We start from the raw sequence: 25,274 nt of genomic DNA on the forward strand, positions 1-25,274 counted from the left end.
CAACATATAACAGTTTTCCCAGTTTGTAAGACTGATAACACAGTCTTGTATCTGAATCTATAATAGTTCTATATTTCCGTCTAATCGATTCGAAACATTCCTGAATAACATCAATGACAAATATCAATGTTCGAGGCTATTTTCGAATAATAAAACTTGAATCATGATTTTGATTCCGAACAATAAATTTTCCTTAACCGAAATTCATCAACTATGAACAAATGTTCATTAAGCTTAATCATTATATTTCGAGAAATCCGCTAACTTGATATTTAATTATTGGCTCGAAATTCTTATTTATGCATACTAGTCTAATTAGTTATACGACATCGTTTCAAATGATAGAAAAGTGAATATAATTGAGATATTGGTGTTTCAGTTTTTACTTACCTTTTATTGATGAAGTTCTCCAAAAGCTTCGGTTGATCTTCGCCTTCAAACGATAGAACACAATGATGACTATCTTGATCCACTGTTTCTCAACTACATTTCTATCCTAGTACGAGTACCCTTACTGAAGTGAATATAAGATTTTGTGTAGTTTATAATATGACCTGAAAATGATGAATAAGTATCCAAAATACACTTGAGATGATCCAGTTATGATACAAAATTATTTCCGAAGAAAAATAAATCATCAACGAACATCAGGAGGCTGATTGCTAGAGCATAATTGTTGATCCTATAACCACTGTAAAGACCTGTTGATTCAAACTTCTCCATTAGAAGAGAAAGACCTTGAGATAAAATGATGAATAAGGAAGGAGATATGGGACATCCTTGACGCAATCCCCTTCCACTCATAAAGTTTCCGTAAGGGGCACCATTCAAGAGAATAGAAAAAGAATAAGAAGTAACACAACTCATAATTAAGTTGTGAGAATGATCATGAATACCCATTTGGTGGAGCATAAAAATCAAGAATAACCAAGAGACGAGGTCATATGCCTTTGACATATCCAGTTTAAGATAAAAAAAATCCTTGTTTAGATTTAGACTTGAGCATAAAATGAAATAATTCTTTTGCAATAACAAAATTATCAGTTATCTGTTTATTCTTGCCAAAAGCATTCTGAGACCAAGAAATAAACCTAATCAAGAGAGGACTAAGTCTGATAGCTATGATATTGGCCACAAACTTATATAAGACATTTCATAAGGAAATGGGTCTATATTCCATAACAGTAGCAGGATTTTTTACTTTTGGAATAAAACTTATATGAGTATGATTTAACTTACTCGGGATTTCTTTTGTGTTGAATATTTGTTGAATGAACTGAGTAGTATCGTCACCCACTATTGTCCAACACTTTTTGTACAAAAGGACAGGATATCACCATCAGGTCTTGAGGAGCCTAAAGAATTCATATTCTTGATTACTTTCCATATTTCATCGCCAGAAGGTATAAAAGAATTAGATAAATTTTCTTTTGTGCCTATAGAATAAGAAGAATCTTGTAAGTTTGAAGGAGAATGAATATTCATATCCTCTTGGAATAGGGTTTTGAAGAACAAAACTAATTCCTCAGCAATCTCAGTTGGATTAGTGATCCATTATTGTGCACTTGTTTGAATACAAGATATCTGATTCTTTTTTCTTCTTTGTTGGACTGAAATATGGAATTGTTTAGTGTTTTTATCCTTAGTTTTCATCCAAATCTGCTTCATTCGTTATTCCCAATAAGTAGCCTCCATAATGATGTGATCATTCAACTGAGCTGAAGTAGATTTTTCTTGACGAATAACATTAGGATTAGGAGGTAAAGCTTGAAGATGAAGTAATCTTTTATTTAATTCATGATTTTGTCCTTAATACAACCTATTTTATCTTTACTCCATTTTTTGATAAAGTTTCCCAGGGAAGCAAGTTTGGTAATCAAATCAACAGGAAGATTAATATTACAACTTTCCAACACTACCTTGAGAAAATAAGGATGTGTGCACTAGGAAGGAGGATTTTTAGCTGGATTTCTGCAGGTGTTGAGACGAATAGGTGAGTGATAACTTGAGATTCTCGGCATATGTAGAACTCTTGATTTCTCAAACATAAGGCACCAATATGGAGTTGCAATGACTCTATCTAGTTTTTGTCTTATTAAACTTTGAAACTGTTTACCATTACTCCAAGTGAAAGCAGGACCCAAAAAACCCAAATCCAATAGATGATTTTCATGAATGAAAATATTGGGAAATTGTTGAGTTTAAAGACTGATCAGGCCTCCAAATTTTTCTTTATTAGAAGAGAGTGCATTAAAATATCATATGAAGCACTTAGGGCCAGAAACGTGTTGTGAATAAAAAGATAAACTCTGCCAGAATTGAGCTCTACCTGATCTATTTGGTGGACCATACACACATAATGGGTTCCAAGTAGGAAAATGACCCGATTGTTTAATTGATTCATCTTAGAGAAAAAAAATAACTTCTGCCTAAATATCATCTTGCCACATTAGCCGAAGTCCACCACTGCGACCCACAACAGGAAAAATACAATGATTAGAGTAACCCAATCTCAATCTTCAGATAACTTTGTCTCTAAGAGGAAAACAATGTTAAGTTTAGAGATTCTTAGGAAAGATTTTAATGTTTGAATTGTTGGGTCATTCTCTAACCCCCAACAATTCCAGGAAAAGACTAACATGGATCACATGGCCTATTAAGGTTAGCCTCCACCTCCCATTGATCATCTGAATTTTCGATGATTCCTTTAGCCATCTATGGTTGTGTAACTCCAGTATGTAAGCATGCTTCATTCAACATTCGTTTAGCACCCCTCGAATTGTTGTTGCTAATTGACCTAGGAATAACGACATTGCTAGGACACCTGGCCATTGATTTCTGATCACGCTGTTTCGGAGTCTTGTTTGATTATCTGGGATTCCATAAAATCCGTCCAGTATCACTATTATGTGATCTGTTGTTGGACCCGGATAGAAGTTTATGAAGGTTCTCATTGATGGACTTGTTTGAAACTTCAGTTGAAGTAGATTTGTATTGGAAGTTTGTTGAGGAATCTTCTTGATTGTATGCAATAGCTTTGCCTTTAGATAATTCGGTATTCAACTGTTGAAGTGATGAAGGTTGAGCAGTTGGTGAAAATTCGAATTCCATATTTTGATCAGTTATGGGAGGAAAAAAATTATTTTTCCTGATTGGTTGCATGAGGGTGAAAGTTGAGGGAGTTATTAACCGTCAGATTATTATTATCCTGACGAATACCAGATGAAGGTAACTGCTTGAATAAGTTATCTTCTTGACATTTACGTGAGTCAACAAATGAATTGGATTGAACATTCCTAGTCATAACTGATAGACACATTTCTGTGTCTGATTTGTCCTCGATGTCTGTATTGTTAGAACTCGATTTTTGTACTAATATTGTGTTTTTAGGTATTTTTAGGTATTTTTGGAAACAAACATTTTTGGAAAAATCAGCTCGAAAAATTGTCTAAAGCACCTGGAGGAACGTGTTATTCAGACTCTCACTTTTGGATAAGGGGCACCTCAGTTGGACACCTACTATTTACACTCCACAGAAGGATAGGGGGCGACCTTCTTCTTCCACATTTAAAAAACATAATTTGGCGGGAAATTTGGCAGCGGAAGAACAATATTAGGGTTTGCGATTTGACCTTGTTTCAGTGAGATTAAAGGGATGTAATCAAATGGTTTAATCCTTTGGGCCAGACGGGCGTGTTATGGGTGTTTAGCTGGATCAGATTTGGCTGGATATTCCGTTCGAAGTGAAACATGGAGAGTTAACCAAGTCACCTGCGTCTTCTGGCACTGATTCAGACGATATTCCATTGGATTTTTCTCTTAGTTTGGATATATACCAGCCTGTTACATCACAACAGGATTGGTAAGTGCTTTGAATTCGATCAGAGGGGAAGATTTCATGTAATCTCGACTAAACAGGGCAAGCACATTCTCGGGAAACTTCTGCGGTATTTTGAGAAGGTCTGTGTGTATTTTCAGCGTGCTAAAACTCTTATGAAGCGTGTATGATGTTGTTGGAAGTGCACAGAGTACATGAAGACGCGTGTAGGAGCTGCAAAAGGAAATTATTCCCGTGATAGGAAGAAGAGGATAAACGGAGTTAATGAAGATTATATGGAGTTATTACAACGATTTTTAGGCCTTGTGTAGTATATAAAGAGTGTTCGGTGGTCATAGAAGGGGAACGGAGAGCTTGGGAAGGATTTGGAACATCACAGAGGCGAAACACGATCACCAAAGAAACCTGCTGCTGCTGCTGCTGCCGTTGAAGAACACGAAGAACATTGACCCACAGAAGCAGTCGTTTTTGCTACAGTATTTGCGACTGTTCAGCGACAGTCTTAGAGCTACAGTAAGAGTGACACATCCTCATTATCGTTCTTTGGTTTGCAACAATTATAAGCGTTACAAAACCGGTTTTGAATTATTTCTCCCTTTTCATCATTTGTAAACACCATTTGAGCAATGAAATCAACTTTTGAGCGTGTTTCCAACATGATAATGAGCTAAATCTCCCACAACCAAGGCAATGAGGAAGCTATTTACGCATGAATAATTGGTAACTATTTTATTTTCTCTAATTTATAATTTATAATTCACTAAATCACTGCTTTTGCAGAGTTTTAAATTATTTGCATAATTTTCTTAATTAGTTGTGATTCAATCTGATAGGTTATACTTTGTTTAGTCAATTGATAATCTATGCCTATGGAATACAATTGATATTTGAGAATTAGCCTGATTATTTGTGAATTAAGAAATAAGGGACTTAAAAAATAATTAGAGTTTTGGATTATTTGCCATAATTTATTCATGTGTGATAGTGGGATCAGTGTCTTGGTTATTCCTAATAATCTTGAATTAAGTTTTGTTTGTTTTTAAATTTCATTAAATCTAAAATCTTTGGCTTTCACAAGTCTCAACGAACCTATTAATACTACAACAACTTAAAATCCCATCAATAACTGATTTGAATTGATAACTTATCATCCATGTGATATCCATTGAGTTTGTTTTTCAAACATTGACAAGATCTTCAATTTCTACATCCTGGTAGTCTGGATATTTAGAATCTTCCATTTCATTGACGTAGTTATTCACAAAAACATTAATTGTACGACTATATTTTGGAAGAATAAGATCATAGGCCTGTTGATGAAGTTCCGGAAGAAAAATCTTGGTGAACTTTATCTTTCAGTTGATTAACTTTGGGGCACATCTTCATTAGATGACCTATAAGACCAAAGAATATGCAGAATCTAGGAAGTCTTTCATATCTAATTTCAATCGTGACCATTAGACACGGAAAATGTGATAAAATCTCTGAGTGGTTGTTTAACATCAATTGGGAAACGAACTCTCACAAATTTACCCCAGTTCCTAGATTTTTGAACCGTTATTGTTCTCTGACTTCCAGCATACGAAATTGGTTGTATGACCATACTGTCAAGATAATTAACCGGTAATCCATGGATTTGAACCCATAATTCGATTATGTTAAAGAGATATTCATGTGGTAGTTTGTTAGCAACACACCTTTCAAGAGCCAACATATTATCTCTTATGACCCATGGAGACGTCTACATAATAAATTCCGAGTCCGAGTGAGACTGAAATTTAATAAGAAATATTTCTGAAGTAAATTCAGACACATAGAATTTCTGGCTGAAAGATCTCCAAAGTTTCCCTGACATTTGTTATTTGAAATGTTTTAGGAGATAGTATCAAGAGTACCAAACAGTTTTGATAATCCTTTGATAAATTTGGTAAAGGAGTATCAATGCAAATCTTCTTAGATGGAGTTTCTTGATTAAGAAGGTTTGCAAATTGTCGAATCATGTCCATATTCGGATTTAATTGTTGTATATTGGAATGATAAGATTGAGACATGTTTGTAGAGAAAAGTAGGAAGAATTCATAATTTCCAAAGGCTAGTAAAGTTAAAAGTTCTGAAGATTAAAACCTGGAAATCTTCGTTGAAATACGAAGAAATCCAAAGTTCTTTTTAATTTACAGGAAGAAGATACGACTATTTATAAGATTGTAAATAGGAATGTGTTAGGTTAGAATAAAAAGGGGTCGAAGTTATGTGAGAATTAATGGAGGAGATTTTGCAGAGAATGAAACTTGCAGAGAAGAGAAAGTTATTCTCTACTTAGATCTTCTAAGATTTCTGATGACCAATCATTAACTTCTGATTTACAATAGTTGGGATTTAGTATTTTAGGTCTTTTAAATTTGTTAATCGGTATTCCCGTCTACCGGAAGTGCTGGTGAAGTTGTTCGGTGATATGCGGAAGAGAAGATTCGTCCTGTTATTAGATTTTAGTTGTAAGTCCTTGCAATTTTATACTATTTTAACAGAGATCCCATCTCAATCTAACGACTAAGCTTACTCTGAAAGTTGGACGGTCCAACGGATCCCATAAATAGTTCACACATAAATTATTTTCAGGATTTCTTAGAATCAGACGGATGAATATAAATACAAAAAATCTAAATGGATACGAATGGTGAGGTTTTATTTCTGCGTTACTTGCATTAAAAGGGGTAGATCTTTGTATAATATGTCTTTGTGATTTGATGCTAATTTTCCTCCAATAATATAAATTGTTTCAGATATTTAAAGACGAGATACGAATGCTAAAATGGGGTCGAAAAAAGTAGAGAAAATCCAACTAATACTGGTGTGATCATATTGTTGCAACGTCTCATACGTGGGGTTGTGTTCTTCCTTTTTAGTATCGGAATTTCCATCTATATTTGTACGGCTGTACCAGTACCAGCAAGAATTCTAAAGAGCATGGATGAGTATCATTGATGAATTGATGAGTTTATGATTGCGAAAAATAGAAAAGAATTGGGCACTGTTAGAGCATTGCTCGGTCGAACTCACAAGTGTTTCTATCTCAATCTTATAGTCAAATTTAGTTGTCAAAACTATATCTTGATTTCTAGTATACATTTAGTCAAGTGTCAGATTAAGATATAAGTGTGTAGTTGAGAATCAGATATCAACAGGAGCTCTGCGTTCTACCATTTGAAGGCGAAGATCAACAGGAGCTCTGCAGAACTTCTTCAACAAAAGGTAAGTGAAGACTGAACCACCTATTTCTCAAGTTTTCACCTTTCTATCTATCAGAAATTCTCGCATGACTAAATTAGATATTCATGCATAATAAAAATTTCGAGACAAGTTTATCTTAAATATCATTCTCAAAATATGCTAAGCTTAAAAATATTTGTTCATACTTGATGAATTTGGTAATTTATTGTGTATGACCTAAATTATGATTCAAAATTTAATCATTTCAAAATAGCCTGGAACAGTGATATGTGTCATTGATGTTATTCGGGAATGTTTCATATTGATTATTAGAAAGATATGGAACTACTGTAAATATGGATATACATGACAATATGCATACCAGTTCACATACTGAGAGAACTGTTATAAGTCCAGAGCCGAAGTACATGTACCGGCGTAGCTATAGTTCGGAAGTGAATTTATAGAACGCATACCCGGTATCCATATCATAAAAATTTTGTGAACTCGTGAACCAGGAAGGTACGCATACCTAGTATGCAAACCGGAGAAGATCTTTCTGGTTTCAAAACCAGAAAGGTACCCATACCATAAAATATCTATGAGTTCCTGAACTTGTTTTTGTCTTAGGGGTACAAATACCCAGTACACGTACTATGACAATAATATTCACGAAATGGTACAGTACACGTACCCGGTAGGCGTACTTAATTACCCTGTCGAATAATTTCAGATGCATCAGAATTATTTCTATGAGATAATCGGGATTTGAATAACTCTCTAAGAACATATATAGACATGATGTATCATATTTGTGACTCAAGATAAGTCTTAAAGTTTTATATGAAAATGGTTAAACTTATTGTTCAATTGGCTAGTTTCGGCTAACTTTTATGAACCAAGTGTTATACACAGTTCGGTTACGCTTCATCCTAACCAGAGTGTATATTCAATTATATTAATATCAATTTAAGTTTTTCATTTAACGGTGATTATTGATTGCTTGATTCCAAAGTTACCTTATCTTAAATCTAAATCAACCTTGATGTTGAAAGTCTATAAAAGGAGAACCGCAAACAACTGGGATTTTTGAATCCCTAGCACTATTCTTGTGTGTCCTAGTTGTAAACTAGAGTTGTCTTCTCCCTAAAACCCTTCTAGGGTTTAACGATTAAAAAGACTTCACCTAGGGATTCGTGAATCCAGGTCTAACTATCGTTATCTTGATAGTTCGTGTATCATGATCTAGTTTTGACTATCGAGCCTTTCTCTAACAAACAAGACACATAGAAATCACAAAGGTCTTCGTCCCAGACGTTGTGATTCCACAAGTTTATACTTGTGAAGTGAATAATAATCCATGTTGCTCTTCAGGAGTCATAAGAATGGATTTTGAGGTTTGCTAGACTTTGTCTATTGTAATCGATTTCCTACCTCAGCTTGATCTTTGATCATAACGGAAATCACATATATGCTTATCTGTGGGAGGCATATTGGTGTAAAGTCTTCAACTGAGTTGAAGCAACTCTTAGGCTGTAAAGGACGTCATCTAAGGAAATCAATTTCGCAGAGTCCTGCTAGGATTCAAGAGGTGTGAGGAGGTAACTGGTTCTTTGACGGTTTAATTCGGTCTCAACTACATTATAGCCTGAAGTTTTGATAGTATGCTAGAGTCTGTAGCGGCTTAATACAGTTTGGTGTTCAAACCTGAACTAGGTCCTGTGGTTTTTCTGCATTTGTGGTTTTGTTGTTAGAAAAATTTCTGGTGGCTGTGTTATTTCTTTTCCATTATATTGTTTATATTTATAATTGAAATATCACATGTTGTACGCTAAAATCAATTCAAGTAGATAAGTCCATCATAATTGTTGGATATGACTTGATTGATTATTGGATATTGATCTTTGGAATCGTTTAAGTACTCTCACGTATAATCAGGTTCACAGACTAGTCTTTGTAACATTATGATTATGAGAGTAAGAGATATAAGCTCTTCATATATTTCCTGATTGGGATTCATTAAGTTGACCTCTCAGAATTATATTTGAGTTTAGTCCATACAGGTTGCCTAAGAAAAAGTTGGTGGTGTATTTTGGTGCCCCCATGTTTTTAATTGGTATCAGAGTATGCAAACACGCGAAAGAGCTAATAAGTCTGTGTTTGAAACAATCTGACTATATGGAAGAACGTTTTATAAATAATAACGTATCACCATTTCAAAACCAACCGGTTAATTTTGTTCAAAATTTGGATCCGATACTTGAGGAAACTGTCACATCTAGATCAATAACTAAACATCCTCTTGATGTAGAAACTGTAGATAACTGGGAAACACTCCTAGAAGAACAGTTGGATGAACTTTCGGATGAAGGTGACTTGGATATTGAGAGAGATATAGATGAGAAAATCTCAGAGTATGTTAATCTTATGAAACCGTTACAAAAGAGATTGATGACGACTTCTTATATTACACCTTTTATGACTGATCTCTGTCGTGAAAACAATAAATTTATAAGAATTTACCCAGGTATATATACCTGGAATAAAACTAACGTGAGAATGACCAAAGTGAAAAGTCACTTGAATGTGATAATCTTCGTAGATATTTCTGTAAGTTGGAAGAAAAACTTGTAGCAACTGAATCAAGGATTAACTCCCAGCAAATAAGTTTTGATGACAGGGAAAGCGCTTGCCTCGCTCGAGAAAAACGCCTTGAGGATGATTTAGCTATCGTTCTTCATAAAATCAAGATGTTGGAATAGGACTTGAAAAAGTTCAATACTAGCTCAAACAAATTAACCACTATGTTAGGATCAAGTAAAAATCATCGTGATACACGAGGATTGGGTTATAAGGGAATATATGCTCCAAGTATTAGAAAAGATGTAAAATTTGTCAATGCTAGTGATTCTTCTCAACCAAAGGTTTCCACTGATGGAAAAAGTGAAATACCTACACCGACAGTTAAGGTTCGAAAGAGAAAATTATATCAACCTCCAAAGCCAACACACAAGAATCCATGTAATAACATTCCTTATGTTTGCTATTATTGCGGAAATAAAGGTCATTTACAAAGAGGATGTCGTTTTCTTATAAGGAATGAAAAACTTCATGATGTTCTTGTTTGGGCATCACAAAAAGTGATCAAACCTAGATCATATGCTAAGTATAAGACCTTTGACATTAAGGGTTATCAACGTCCAACCCTATTTGGAATTAGGCGCCCATCTTCAAATAATCTCTGAAATCTTCGACTCTGATTTGAATGTTATTTTGATCTAAGAGGAATTCGTTTCTGGAAGTATCGAGAGTATTTTAAGAGATATCGTCTGTGATCAGCGAGGTCATTCACTAGCTAAATTGAGGGTTTCCCAAGCAAAGGAATCAGTGTTGTGATAAACCTAGATTTTCCTATAAAAATTGTACAAAGCTTTTCACAATTGTAATGATTATCAAAAGGATAAATTTGTAAAAACAAAGAAAAGATCCGATGCTCCCAATTTGAGAAAGACTAACTTGCAAAAGAATAGTCAATCCAATTCTCTTCCGAGAAATCTTGAAGAGAGTAATGGGAAGAAGGTTCAAATTGTTCCTAAATGCACTCATAAGTGGATACCGAAGAAAGCCAATGATGCATTGAGTGTAAAAAGGAAATATCTCTCAGAAAATTTCATGACTATGAAAGGAAAAATCCATGATTTTGGAAGCTAAGAATTTCTTGAGAAAGATGGATATAGATCTGAAGGGGTCCAAAAGTGATCTATTTTGTGATAATCCATAGGTGAAACACAAGAAGTAGAAGAAGAAACGAACTAAGCCAAAAACTATAGATGATAAAAAGTCCATAGATACGTAAAAGTTTGTTTCAATAACTAGTGAGAAATACATTGTTCACCACAACACAACTTGATTGTGTTGAAAATACATCCTCACCAAGAAATGCCATATTATGAATACGGCGAGGGAAGCAAAAGAATTAAGATGCACATATCATGTTGGGGAAGATTTTGAATATTTGGTAAAACCGTAGGATTCATGATTGGATTCACCCAAAAGGTATGTCTATAAACTTGAGCAAGTTTTATGATTTCAGAATTATATGCTTGATGTCATTATCTATTGATTCTAAAAACGTTTATGTTTTTGTACTCTTACTTTTTCGTTATTATCTAAGAGATAACGGATCGTAGGTGAAGTACTTATGATAGGCAAACAAATTTTCCTAATGATCCATGTACCTTGTGTATCTTTCATGTTTGCCTAACTTGATTTGTGTTTAAGATTCTTAAATATTCAGGTTTGAAGAAACAAATAATACCGATAACTTTTGTTTATGGTGATAAAGAAGAAAGTTTGAGAATGGGGTGTAGTACGCGTACTCCTGGGATAATTGAAGATTCACAACCTTCTTACGTAAACTTATTGTGCATGACCCTTAATGACTTTGCATGTTATTCTTGGTCAAAGAAATCTTTTTAAACGCTTTTGGTAGCCATTCTTGGTGTAAATCTCAGCGTAAAATATTAATTCCTTCTTCCAAGTGCCAATCAACTTGTATGTTCTTTACAAGTTTGTTTCTTAGATAAGATGATTGCAATACTTGATCCCCATGGATATACTTGTATATTGGTCAATATCTTATGAGATATGTGTGTCCTTTGCGTCTTGTGAATTGAACTGATATCTCATATATGCTCAAAAGTTAAATCTATTAAGTTTTATGAACTAAAAATAGAATAAGCTTTGTGAGAATTTTTAGCAGTATTGATTTACTCTTGGTCACACTTTTGTGTAATTACTACACTATCTACTGCGTTATATCTTCTTATGTTGAGTCATATCGTTTAGAATTGTCTATTTGTTCGGATTGGCGTTGATATTAATCTATGTCGATGTTTAGGATACAAATCTATGTGATTTTTTAATGTCCAACAAAATCCTTCTTTTTCATTAAAGCAAGATCACTCATGCTTAATTGTTATGTCTTTGTGGGGGAGAGTGGATGTGGAATTCACAGGGGATGCTTGTATCTTATATCTCCTAGATGAGTGCTAAGTATTTTATACTCCGTGATATCATCTAAATAAAAGTTGGTATGTAATTCCTTTAAAGTCTTGAAGTATCCTTCGATTGAATTCATTATGATCCCATAGTTTTCGTACCTTGGCCAATTTTTATTGACAAAAGGGGGAAAATAATTAGTAGTTTCGCATTACATACATATGGTTTACGGATAATTATCAATGGGGGAGTGAATCAACATCTGTAGGTTTCACCTTTTATGCAAAATATTTAAGTTGACTACGGTGGAGAAACCATATCACCGGAGTATTACTTGGAAGTTGTAATACAATTGAACTTTGGAGAAGATAATAATAATATGTTTCTGTATAAAGACAATTTAAAATCTCTTTTTAAAGTTTTTTGTTAGAGCACTGCTCGGCCGAACTCGCAAACGTTGGTATCTCAAGCTTGTTTGTCAAGTTTAGGTGATCAAAACTATAAGTCTTGATTTCTAGTCTTCTTATAACTATGTCTCGGATTAGGATAGAATGTGTAGTTAAGCTTTAGAATTCACGGTATTCATTAATTGAATACGAAGATCTACTGAGGAGAGCTTGGAGGAACTTCATCAACAAAAGGTATGTGGATCTTAAAACTTATCTATCACTCAGAAGTTTATTCTATTTTATCTCCTATTGAGACTAAGTCGTATAGCTATATAGACTTTTACATTATGCACATTTGATATTTCGAGATGAGTTTAACTCACTTATATCTTTCTCGAAATATGTGTTGGAAGCTTTTTTCTTTAGCTACGTTCATCATTATTCTTGACGAGTTTAGTTGGAAACAATTTATTTTTTGGAAACTAAATAATAAGTCAAATGATGATCATGTGAAAATTTCCTTGAAACATCTTACGTGATGACAGTCATTTGTTGTCGACTCGGAATGTTTCATCTTGATCATTAGATCACTTGAAAATTGCTTATAAGCTAATGGTTTGTATGAGACAGCCATTATCGTCTTCTAAGAATGTTTTAATGATTGAAATGGGAGTTTAGAACTAAAACCCATGTCTGGAAAACATCACAGTACGCGTACTTAGTGTACAAACTGTGTTGGTATGATTCATGTCCAGAAACCAAGTTTGCATACCAGTATGCGAACGGTTTTAACTGTTAAATTCCGGGAACCAATTTTGCGTACCAATATGCGGTTCTACCTAAGTTAGGTCCGGGACGACAGTTTGAGTACCCGTTTGCGAACTGTCGGACAAGAGAAAACTCCGGAACTTAATTTTGCGTACCCGTTTGCAAACTAAGTGGTGAAAGTTTTAAAATCGGTTAATTATGATCCCATACTCATGAACAAATACATTTATAAATTAAGGAATACAATCTTTGCAAACCGTGGCTTAATGTTCATGAATTGATTCTTGAATAAGTACTTTGTACAATCATGAATCAAATCAAATTTTGTTTCAATTGTGTCTTGTATACTTCTATGAGAATATAAATAATTGAACAACTCTATGAGTAACACCATTTGATCTAAAAGTCTTAGATGAAAGTGGTTAATACAAAGGTATTCATATGGATAACTTTGATTAATTATTGTTGAGCCAACTCAATATACACGTTTAAGTAGAGTTATTCATATCTAAATAAAGGTATGTTTCATTTTTCTGTATCAAGCTAAGACCATCTAACGGTAGAGAGATATTTCTTTGGTTTTAAGCAAACTTAGATTGAATCTTAAATAAGATTTTCATCTAACGGCGAATATTGATTATTTTGTTTCAAAGCTATCAAACCCTGATTTGAAGACTATATAAGGGAGAACTCTACCAACTGGGAAACCTAAGCCCCACACCTCATGTGTGATACTAGTTGCGTACTACATTCAATTTTCCTTTAACTCAGGTTTTTCCTAAAACCATTATAGGTTAACGACTTGAAGATTTCACTGGGATTCTGAAGCCAGGCCAAACTATATTCTCTGTAGTTGCATGTTCTGATCTTACTTGTTCTATCTTATTGAATACTATCTTCTCTAAGATTGGCTCGAGATTTATCTTCGATAGGTAAGATATAAAAAGTAATCACAAAGCTCTTCGTCTCATTCTTTGTGATTCCACAATAACTTCTTCTACTACCATATAGTTAAGTTATTGTGAGGTGATTGATATTTTTAGGATGTTCTTTGGGAATATAAGACCGGATTATAAATTGGTTCATATTCACCTTAATTTATCAAAAGACGGAACAAAAACTTCGTAAGTATTTCTGTGGGAGACAGATTTATCTATCAGAATAGACTTTTCTATGGGAGACTGATTTGTTTATAAGGTTTTCGACTTTGGGTCGTAACAACTTTTAGTTGTGGGTGAAATCATCTAAGGAAATCAAGTGTGTAGAGTCCTGCTGGGATTCAGAGGCTTAAGGAACGCGATTGTACCTTAACCGGTGTGAGACTTGGTTAGGTTTCAACTACATTCCATTCCGAAGTTAATTTGTAGTAGACTAGTGTCTGTAGTGACTTAATACAGTGTGGTGTTCAAATCTGGACTAGGTCCCGGGGTTTTTCTGCATTTGCGGTTTCCTCGTTAACAAAACTTCTGGTGTCTATGTTATTTCTTTTCTGCATTATATTTTCTATATAATTGAAATATCACAGGTTGTGCATAGTTCAATCAATTGGTAAATCCAACCTTTTTTTGTTGACTGAAATTGATCGACACTTGAACATTGGTTTTTGATACCACTCAAGTTATTTCTCATATCAATCGGGCTCATAGATTTCTATCTGCTCGATTGCAGAATGTATTAAGAAATAAAGATACAACTCTTAGATATATTTCCTTGATTGAGTCTGACTGTCTAGTTGATTCTCACAAAATTACATTGGAGTTAGTACATAAAGGTTGCCGAACAAAATATTAGATGTACTTGTTAGACCCCCGTTTTTTCTGTTATCACTATAGATCTTCAACACCAACGATGATGAGTTGAACACGTTCAGAATCATTACAACTTGAAGTGACGAAGAATTCAAGGAGTTGAAGAACGAAGGAAATCAAGCATGGTGGATTCTGGAGTCTTGAAGCTTTATTTTTCAATCTTATGTATTGATACTTTTTCCACTAAAATTGACAAAGGGGAAGATTGTTAGAGCATTGCTCGGTCGAACTCACAAATGTTTCTATCTCAAGCTTGTTGTCAAATTTAGTTGTCAATACTATATCTTGATTTCTAGTCTACATTTAGTCAAGTCCCGGATTAGGATATAAGTGTGTAGTTGATAATCGGATATCACTGAGTTCTACCGTTTAAAGGCGAACATCAACATGAGCTTTGAAGAACTTCTTCAACAAAAGGTAAGTGCATACTGAAGCACCTATTTCTCAAGTTTTCACCTTTCTATCTATGAGGCATTGTCGCATGAATAAATTAGACATTCACGCATAATAGAAATTTCGAGTCAAGTTTATCTTGAATATCATTCTTGAAATATTCCAAGCTTAAGAACATTTGTTAATACTTGATGAATTTGTTAAATAACAATTGATTGCTCATGACCTAAATTGTGATTCAAGATTAATCATTTGAAAATATCCTGGAACAGTGATATATGTCATTGATGTTATTCGGGAATGTTTCATAATTATTATTAGAGAGATATGGAACAACTATAAATCTGTATACATGACAGTATGCACAACAATTCACATACTAGGAGAACTGTTATAAGTCCATAACCGAAGTACACGTACTGGCGTAGCTATAGTTCGGCAACGAATTTTCGGTATGTATACCCGGTATCCATACCATAAAAAGTTTGTGAACTCGTGAACCAGGAAGGTATGCATACCTAGTATGCAAACCGGAAAAGATCTGTTGGTTTCAAAACCAGAAAGGTACGCATACCTATTACACATACCACAAAAGATATGTGAGTTTTTGAACTTTTTTTGGGTCTTAAGAGTACACGTACCCGGTACATGTACTCACTCAGTCGAATAATTTCAGATGCATCAGAATTATTTATATGAGATAATCAACATTGGAATAACTCTCTAAGAACACATATATACATGATTGATCACATTTGTGACTCAAAATAACTCCTAAAGTGTTACACACGGTTTGGTTACGATTAAGCTTATTGTTTAATTGACTAATTTCAGCTAACTTTTATGAACCAAGCATTATACACGGTTCGGTTACGGTTCATCCTAACCAGAGTGTATATTCAATTATGTTAATCTAAAGTCAAGTATTTCATTTAACAGTTATCATTGATTGCTTGATTCGAAAGCTACCTTAGCTCAAATCTAAAGCAACCTTGATCTTGATAGTCTATAAAAGGAGAACCTCAAACAACTGGGGGTTTTGAATCCCTGACACTATTCTTGTGCGTCCTTGTTCTAAACTAGGGGTGGGACTTGGGTTGGTTTGGCGGGTTAGAAGGATTGGCCGAGGCAGACCCGGGCTAGGAATCCCTTGCCCAGATTGCGCATCGAACCCGTGGAACCCATGAAGGTACTGCCCAAGTCCGCTCAAATTATGTTCCCCGGGTTTCCTTGGTTCCTCGGGTTCCTCGGGTTGTCCCAAGTTTCACTAGACATATGAGTTTGTTAATACGATAATAATAAATTTTGGTAATAATAAGATTTAATTGCCCCATTTATCTTAAATTTCCAAATAATCGAAGATTATTTACAATAATATAAACTTTTTTCATATTGAATGATTGATTAGTGAGATAGATATAATTTATATTTTGATTATTAGATGTGAAGATAATATCTAAAGTTTCTCTTTATATAGCTACATCATAGTTCTTTGGGTTGGGCGGGTTGTTTGAGTTAGAAGTATTTGTGTCCATGCTTTCCCAAATTTAAATCGGGTTTATAAAAATTATGCTCAAGCTTGCCCAAAGTTTTGATGTACGTTTCCCATGCCCACCCAACGTTCGGTTTGGGCATGGGTTGGGTAGGTTAACCCAACCCAAGTCCCACCCCTATTCTAAACTAAAGTCGTCCTTTCCTTAAAACCCTTCTAGGGTTTAGCGACTAAAAAATATTCACTTAGGGATTCATGAATCCAAGTCCAACTATCATTATCTTGATAGTTTATGTATCCTGATCTTGTTTTAATTGTCGAGTCTTGCTCCAACAAACAAGATAAACAGAAATTACAAAGTTCTTCATCTCAGACTTTGTGATTCCACAAGTTTATACTTGTGAGGTGAACAATAATCCAGGCTACTCTTCGGGAGTCATCAGACCGGATTTTTAGGTTTGCTAGACTTTGTCTATTGCAATCGATTTCCTACCTCACCTTGATTTTTGATCAGAACGGAAATCACATATAGGTTTAAAGTCTACATCACACGCCTATACATCGTATTCCTTCAAAGGTAAAACTGTAGTCACTCACTGTATTTTGCAAATGCAAGATTTTTTTTTGCAGAAAATTACACTGCTCACATACATACATAAGAGTAACCCCCAATGTTAATCATCCATGTTTGCAAATAAAACCTTATCTATCGTAGACCATGTTACATGTCTTGCATTGGCATACGAGAACCACATCATCGAAGAGATTAAAGGTTAGCTGTAGTAAAGAGATCAAGGCTTCGAACATCGGTTGCGAAAGTTGGGTGTCATAGAAGCGAACCCTGGAAACTAAAACATTTGGATTTGAGAATTGTTCGCCTGGCGCACCCCCACCAAAACTAAAAAAATTGTTCGCCCTAGTTAGTTCTGCCCCTATTGCAGTTTAATAGTTGGAGGGCTCTGTATATGCACTTCGGGACCTAGTTTGTTTTAACCTTTTTTAGTGAAGTTATCAATAGATGGCGCTTCTACCTACAAGTTTGCGTTGAACTACTATTAAGGTCTGGCACACTCCTACCAAATCATAAAAACAACCTTCTGATTATTTATTTTTTAACATTTGTTCCCAGACGGAATGGCAACTCATAGCGGCCCGAAAGTTTTGAGTCTATGCGTGTTAGTCATCTTTTTTAACCTTCATCTAGGGGCCAAAATCTGTTGCTGCTGCAAAGCTCTGTGCTCAATTTATTAAGGAGGTTCAGTAGACTGTAGATAATTTCTCCACTTGATCCTTTAAAACATATGTACAAGAGTGTGATTTAGATGCAATTTCAACTTGTTGAAAAAAGTGGAATTGTCACAATAATCATAACGTTGGCTTCAGGTTTAGATCGTTATGCTTATAAGTAATATCGAATATTCAAATTATGTTCATTAAGTTCTCTCAGGAAAACCAAAAATCCGTGATTGAATTCCAAAAAAGAAAAAGAAAAAAAAAGGCGTATAAGTTTCCAGTTCTGTGTTGCTTATCTCACAGGAATCCCGCCAGTTCGATCCTGTTTCATATGGTCATGTTCAAGGCAAGGTGTTTTGGAGGGTGAATTTTGTCTTCTTTGTAGTATACTTTTTATGTTTACTTCCGAGATTTGAATGTTGAATGTGTTGTTGATCAAACTTAAGATACAATATTTCTCTGGATAACATCTTGTCTAAGGCTAACCCCTATGAGCTAGATTGAGCTGCTAGATTGGCCAAAAAGTGTTGCAATTCAAAAAAAAAGTGTGGTTTAAAAGTTAACACTTGCAGTTGCTAGTTCTCTCTCCTAGCATTTGCTCGCAGTTCAACTAGTAGCGAGATTGAAACGCTGAATCATTCAGCGCTCAAAAAGTGATATTAACGCTGAATGGTTCAGCGCTATATACTTTTTTTGATGGAGAGAGTGAGAGAACGCGATGGAGAGAGAGAGAAAAAGATGGAAAGAAAATTTAGAGAAACGTGGAGAGAGGAAAAGATGGAGAGAGAGAAGAAAAAGAAGGGGAGAGAGAGGAAAAGATGGTGAGAGAAATGGTAATGATTAGTTGTTTGAAAAATAAAATTATGTGACGCTGTTTGGTTCAGCGTTGTTTTATTCAGCGTTTCACTGCTAGATTAGCAATATCATAGGACTTAGAAGGTTTCCCTAACTGACGTGGATTGCCAATCTAGCTATTAGATTAGAAGACGATAGGACTTAGCCTAAGGCAGGGTGAACTTACAGCTTAGCCCCAAACAGACTAGCTAAAACCGACGGATGGAAAAGAGAAGGGTATAAAAAGAGACGTTAGAAAGGAGAATAAGCATACCTTTTTCGGCCTTTTGGCTAAGATCAAGTGTAGTATCTCTTCTTATCAGTTTAATATCTGATATTGAGCCATCGGCTCACACGATATTAAATTAATTTTTTTCATGAAAAAGTTCCCATCACAGCAGCTTGCTGCTGGAGTTCTCACGCGTCGCCCTTGCGTTGCACTACTGGAGAGGTCAGGCGCACCCCCACCAAAACAAAAGAAAAATATACTATTTGCGATGGTTATGAGGCCATTGAGTCAGAGTACTGGCATTTGAAAACTAGTTGGTCTTGTGATCCATTTTGATGAAATTTGTAAAGAGAAATGCTGGCAGATGAGCATTAAATACCGGGATGCTCCCATCTGTAATCACTGTCAAGGACTCAAGGTTGTATATACGTGAGTGGCCCACACATATAAGTTCGAGAAGTTATATCACTCTCGAAGTTCTTCTTTTGATCCATGCATGAAATATTTGTTCCGTCATCTGTATTTTTCATGCTTCATCATCCAGAATATCTAGTTCCTTATCTGGTTCCTTGTGCTTGAATTTTATGAACTCCTACTTGTGTTCTACATCTTTAAGCTGAAGTAGATCTGATGCAATTACGTATACTGGAGAAGCCTGAACATATTGGATTCCCATATTTGCTCTGGCATTTGAGCCTTCAAAGCATGACTAGTTAGCATCTCAATTACCATTTTGATAGCTGGAGGAATCCACCTGCACTTGATGTACATATATCAGCAAACAATGCTAGACCATGTCATTCCAGGCTCAACATACAAACACCGAAGGTCCAAAATACTGTGCGATTGTTCACTTTGCGCCATTCGTACAGTAACTTATTCAATTTGACTAGTTAACAGAAATCATCTCCAACATCCATTCTGGTTTTGTTCCCACAGATAAGGCCAAATTGCAAAAACAAATATTGCCTTTGGGCTCAGTGTTGGTTATAAGATCATAGGCCTACGTAGCCCAACCTCTCCCAATTAAAGAAAGAACTTCAAGTCACAAAATGAAAGGTAATGAACTAATAGTACCACACCGTTTGAACTGAAGAAAAGATATAGAAAACAGCCCTATAAGAGAAGCTTGAACTGCAACCAGAAATCATACTTACCTTGACGGGGTCAATGGCTGATCATGAAGGGCTATGGCCTAGGTTAGCGACTTCCATTGCACTTTGGAAGGGCGCTCGCCTAAGATCTATCCTACGGGGTAGAGTCTACGTCATAATTTGTCTACTCTATTTATCCTCGATTCTGTTTGCAAGTAGTAGAAATAGAAAGCTGGTTTCAAAAAAGATGGTATTCTGAGCTTTGAGCTTGATCTGAAACACATACCAAATGTTTATCCTCTTAGGTGTTCGTGTGCTGGTAATGGTTTCAAGGTTAATCAAATTTCACCATCGGCTTGCACCACTAACACAATAGCTTATCAATTGTCTACTTTACAGAAGTCGTCAGAAGAGATCATCTCAAACACAGATTCTGATTTTGTGCCCACGGTTATGGCCTTCGAATGCGCAGCATTGTTAAGAAGATTATAGGCTTGTATGGTAGCTCACTGTGATTTACATAGTTTCCTTGATGTCCTGCATTTTTTTTACGTGATCTATACGGTTATAGACTATATTGTTCCCTGTTATTTCACTAGCCAAGTCTTTCTATTACCCGATATCTTTTTTACCTAAATACACTCCAACAGTTACTCCTCTGTGTAAGATGGAACAGTTGGTCATTTCTGTACAGATTTTTTATCCATGTCCTTACCTACTACTGTGCAGTCAAATTTGAGCAATGCAAATCTGGAGGGTGCATTTGTGTGACTAGCAACACATTCTTTAAAGGGATTGTTATTGCTGGAGAAGGTAATCTGGCTAACCTATTTTACTTATTGTGTTGAAGTGTGCTCATACGTTTCTCTAATTGGTTGTGAGCACAGGAACGATCATAGCACCGATATAAACTACAGCTGCTCGTGCAATTCTTTATCAGGTTCTTCTATTTGCTGTCAACTTAAATGACCGTTGTTTGGGTCTTATAATTCTTGCTTTTGGAAGGAGGCCCGGAAATTTAACATTTAAGAAAAGAAGATACCCACTCGCTGGCTTTGCTTTCTGCAGTTTCTACAGAAGCATACGAGGAATACAAACTGTGTATACTTTGCGTATGATGGACTTGTAGAAGTATCTTCCCTGGGTTGATTCATTTCAGTCTCCCGTAGTCTTTTAAAAAAATAGCTCCATCTGAGAATGAAGAAAAATAGATAGATAACAAAAGAACAATTACCACAAACATGGTAAGTTAACGAGTGTAAGGTTATGCAAAACCAAAAGTTTCTTGCCTTGGCAAATACAGTGACTACATTTTAGACTTCTTACGGTTGCTGCATCCTTGCGGTGCTGCTTAAAATCCTGATCATTCGCCGAATTATGTAGAAAAGGCCAGCTATAGATGGCAAGAATATGGCGACCATAAACCAAAGAACACGAAGTACAGTTATGTCAACAGTATTGTCTGTAAGGGGTGAATACCATAATATATACAATTGACTCTCCACTATCGTCTCGAGCCTGTATCCAGTTCCAGTTAGACTCAATCCAACTGCGGTTTAATTAACATCTCTTTTGTGTTAATAAAATCCTGAGCAGAATGTAAGCTCCTAGCCCCAGAATGATACTTTCTTGTACGAGGAGAATGTTGTGTAATCAAGAGAAATGGGTTTGTTCTCCATGTCCATGGTATATCATTTAAATGAATTCTAGTTTTCCCTCAGCATTCGAGTCTTGTGCTCTCTGGAACACGATTGGTTAACATCTCAATGAGTAAGACGGGCCATCTCTTTGTAAACTGAATGAGTAAGCAGGCCCTGAAACCAACTTGGACTAGCAACTGTAACAGTGAAGTCTCAGTTGGGAGTGGAAGTGAAAAGGGAGATTAGTACCACACAGGTTAGAGGTACAACTCTACTCAAATTTCTGTGTATAAAATTAGCGCTTCACTCTACCAAATAATTCACGCAGCCGTGCGGTAAGCACAGAGCGAACTATTCTATCGCCTTTTACTAAAGAATACCATGTGCTTGCCGTTTTATAAGCGGTATACGCCTATTTTTGAAGGGTTTCTCTTTTCCGAGAGGAACCCAACAATTCTCAAATCCAAGTTAAGTTAGTTTTTTGCAAGGGACAAAGGGCTCCTCTGCTCTAATGTGTAACTCTCAGTGTCAAATGATTCTTGTCTCGTTGGAGCTGAAATTGTGAATTACTCCAGGCTGCTAGGGGATTGATGTGTTGAGAACTATTAAGATTTCCTGTGGGGTTCCATCGCAGTAGTTTCATAGTTAAAACATAAAATGATGTCAGAGTAACAATTTTGCAAATTGAAGTTCCAGTGTAATCTCAAATGTCAGAAAGATGGTGGTGAACCTGTTGTCATGATTGCTTATGAAGGCAAGCAAACCCGAAAAATGTGTGGTGCCTAATACAATTAGCGGATACCTTTGCATCAATTGCTAATGTGGACCATCAACCATGCTGCCAAAATGACCAAGTGTTGAGAGCACAAGTATGACGAAAATGCTAGTTTTGGAGCAGGTCTACTGTTGAGAAGTGAGAACTAACGCACTGATTTGTAGAATTTTGCAGTTGGATTCATGTTAAGATGAATTTACAATAATCGTCCACATTTCTGTGTTTGTGCTTTCAGAACATGTCTAGTTAGCATCTCAATAGAACTCCCGCTTAGAAATTTCTTTATAGAAATTTTATCATGGTTGACCATTCTAGTTCATTTAATGACCATTCTTCATAAGTAGATTGCAAAATTCTTGAACTGGAGCCTGCCACCAGTTACGCTCAATCCAACTAAATTAATAAAAACCTTGAGCAGTCCCAGAATAATCTTATGATATCCTTTCACTGTGTAAGCTAGACTAGAGAAATAGATATGTTTTTCATGATATCCGATTGATGTTGCCACAAATTCTTATTATTTACGACCCGAAATTTATAGTATTGCCTGAGCTTCAATTTGTTGTCCGGTTTTGGAAAAAGTTTGTACTTGTGGATGTTTCACTTTAAAGTCATGTTCTCGTACTATCAAGAGTAACACGAAATTGTACAAAATCGTAGTAGAATTTCACGAAAAATAACGGAACTGTTCATAGAATTTTACGAAGAAAATAAAATACAGAAAGATATGAGAACCCACCCCAGGTAGGAAGCTCGGAAATTATTTGATTCAATTAACAAAATACAATTGAAAACATGACTAGTTGTTCATGATACCCAACATATCGTAAAAATAAGCTAGTTCTTTGTTGCAATTACATGTTTCACATTCAAGCACTTGATTATCTGCTTCGTAAGTTTGATTTCTGGCTGTGCACTCTAGATTGTTGCAGCTATATTTTTTTTGCACCACTTAACGAGTTATTTACCCACATTCCACCAATACTCTTCTTTGCTTTCTTTCGACACTCTTCAATCTCTCCACTTCTTGATCTCTTTCCCATGCACCTGCTTTTTTGTGTCAGTAACTGTTTTCCTCCGAGAACATCTTCTTCATCATCACCAGCATCAATTAACAGGATACCAAGAACATATGCAGCAACTACGTTCCCGAGATTTGCTGATTTCTGCAATAACTCTTTCCCTAATTCAGTTTTTTGTTATGGAAGAATTCCACCATACCTTGCCTATACAGAACTTCTGGGTTCTGCGCTTCTTCACATTGTTTCAAGAATGTAGAAACCTCGGGCTTCGGGTACCATTGGGTTATTGGTAGTTCTTCGACAGAGGCATGTTGAAAGATGAGATTATCGCATCCAGCTTCATGGAAAAGCTTACAACTGAATACAGAAATGCAAAACCATATTAGATAAATTTCAGATGCATACAATCATCATGCAAGAAACATTGAAAGCTTCGGTACAGAGATATCAAAACAACGTGCATGTTTAGCTAAACAAAGATTTCGGTTTGAAATTCCATACCTTTGGTTTGCGTTGAAGTGATCGGCTAAAGATGCAGATGCAACTTTCGCTAAGATCTCTGTAAACACCTCACGTGGTACAGATTTAATGGTCGCCTCTTCGGACGAATTACTATTGGTTTTTGAATCGGCGTATGCATGTAATAATCTTGACATTAAACTGGATATAAACTTCATCATCTTTATGGTCAAAGTATGCTTGGATTAAATTTTAAAGAGAAAGAAGAGGAGAAGAGAAGCTTATGAATGCATGGAAGTAAGCTGTTTGTTTGTATTTCAATATGAGTTCGTCTAGGACTTGGTTTTGTACTAGTACAAGGTTTTACAAATTTTGAAAGTCATGGCGGTGACTACTTCAACTAGGAACATAAACTTCCATAATCTGCTCGAAAAATCTATTCTTCATTCCAGCTATTAGACGTATGTACAGGTCATATTGGTATGTGCGGTCACAGCACATATCCAACGTACAGGTCCAAGACTGATATAGTTCAAGTCCATTACAACTACCAAGCCTGATGACTAGAAGAAGAAGTCTGTATATATTCAAGTCTTCCGATGAATAAGAAGATATTTACCAAGCCTGATGACTAGAAGAAGAAGTCTGTATATATTCAAGTCTTCCGATGTATAAGAAAATATCTGTCGTAACAAGTTATATTGAATCTCCAGCAATCTCGTACAGTTTGTTTACTTAGTTTGAGAACTCTTCTCTTGTAAATCATATAAATACTGAATGAAACATAATCTACTCAACAATTGTGAGACAGAGAATTATCTAAACTTAGAATTCTTGATGGTATCATCTTGATCCATCCTAGGACCTATCTTTATCTCTTCCGCATATATCAAACTCTGATCTATTTTTATTTCTCACAATGGTGGAATCTGTTGATCAAACACCTCCTCCAAGTCCAATTCATCTCAATCATGAAACCCAAATAAATTCTTCAGGGAAGTCGAACCCTAGACCCTTATGTGATTCACCCAGGTGATAATCCTGCAACAGTTTTATCTTCTCCTCTTTTGCAAGGTGATAATTACGGTTCCT

The 25,274-nt window shown here is 35.5% G+C and overlaps 1 protein-coding gene, 2 non-coding genes and 1 pseudogene across 3 annotated transcripts; 3 read left to right on the plus strand and 1 right to left on the minus strand.

The window, feature by feature from the left end:
- The first annotated feature begins 19,233 nt into the window (after positions 1-19,233).
- Positions 19,234-19,430, plus strand: LOC113307246. Its single transcript, XR_003339067.1, has one exon. It is a non-coding gene; the product is annotated as a U2 spliceosomal RNA (small nuclear RNA).
- A 398-nt stretch (positions 19,431-19,828) lies between these two features.
- LOC113306420 lies at positions 19,829-24,403 on the minus strand. Its single transcript, XM_026555360.1, has 4 exons — positions 24,225-24,403; positions 23,923-24,080; positions 23,674-23,791; positions 19,829-19,946 (listed from the first exon to the last, which is right to left on the minus strand). The coding sequence occupies exons 1-4, from the start codon at positions 24,401-24,403 to the stop codon at positions 19,829-19,831; spliced, it is 573 nt and encodes a 190-aa protein (XP_026411145.1).
- Positions 20,342-20,474, plus strand: LOC113307062 (annotated as a pseudogene).
- On the plus strand, positions 22,253-22,373 carry LOC113307022. The gene has a single exon (XR_003338991.1). It is a non-coding gene; the product is annotated as a U5 spliceosomal RNA (small nuclear RNA).
- Positions 24,404-25,274: the final 871 nt, after the last annotated feature.

This window comes from Papaver somniferum, chromosome 8 (assembly GCF_003573695.1).
Source record: "Papaver somniferum cultivar HN1 chromosome 8, ASM357369v1, whole genome shotgun sequence".
In the NCBI taxonomy this organism is placed as follows: Eukaryota; Viridiplantae; Streptophyta; class Magnoliopsida; order Ranunculales; family Papaveraceae; genus Papaver; species Papaver somniferum.

Bases quoted from the DNA above. Each gene is read 5' to 3' on its own strand.
- LOC113306420 (XM_026555360.1), bottom strand. From the start codon at position 24,403: ATGATGAAGTTTATATCCAGTTTAATGTCAAGATTATTACATGCATAC. The intron at 24,081-24,224 runs GTATGGAATTTC...TTCTGTATTCAG, and splicing joins CACTTCAACGCAAACCAAAG to TTGTAAGCTTTTCCATGAAG. The intron at 23,792-23,922 runs GTATGGTGGAAT...GTGATGATGAAG, and splicing joins AGAAGTTCTGTATAGGCAAG to AAGATGTTCTCGGAGGAAAA.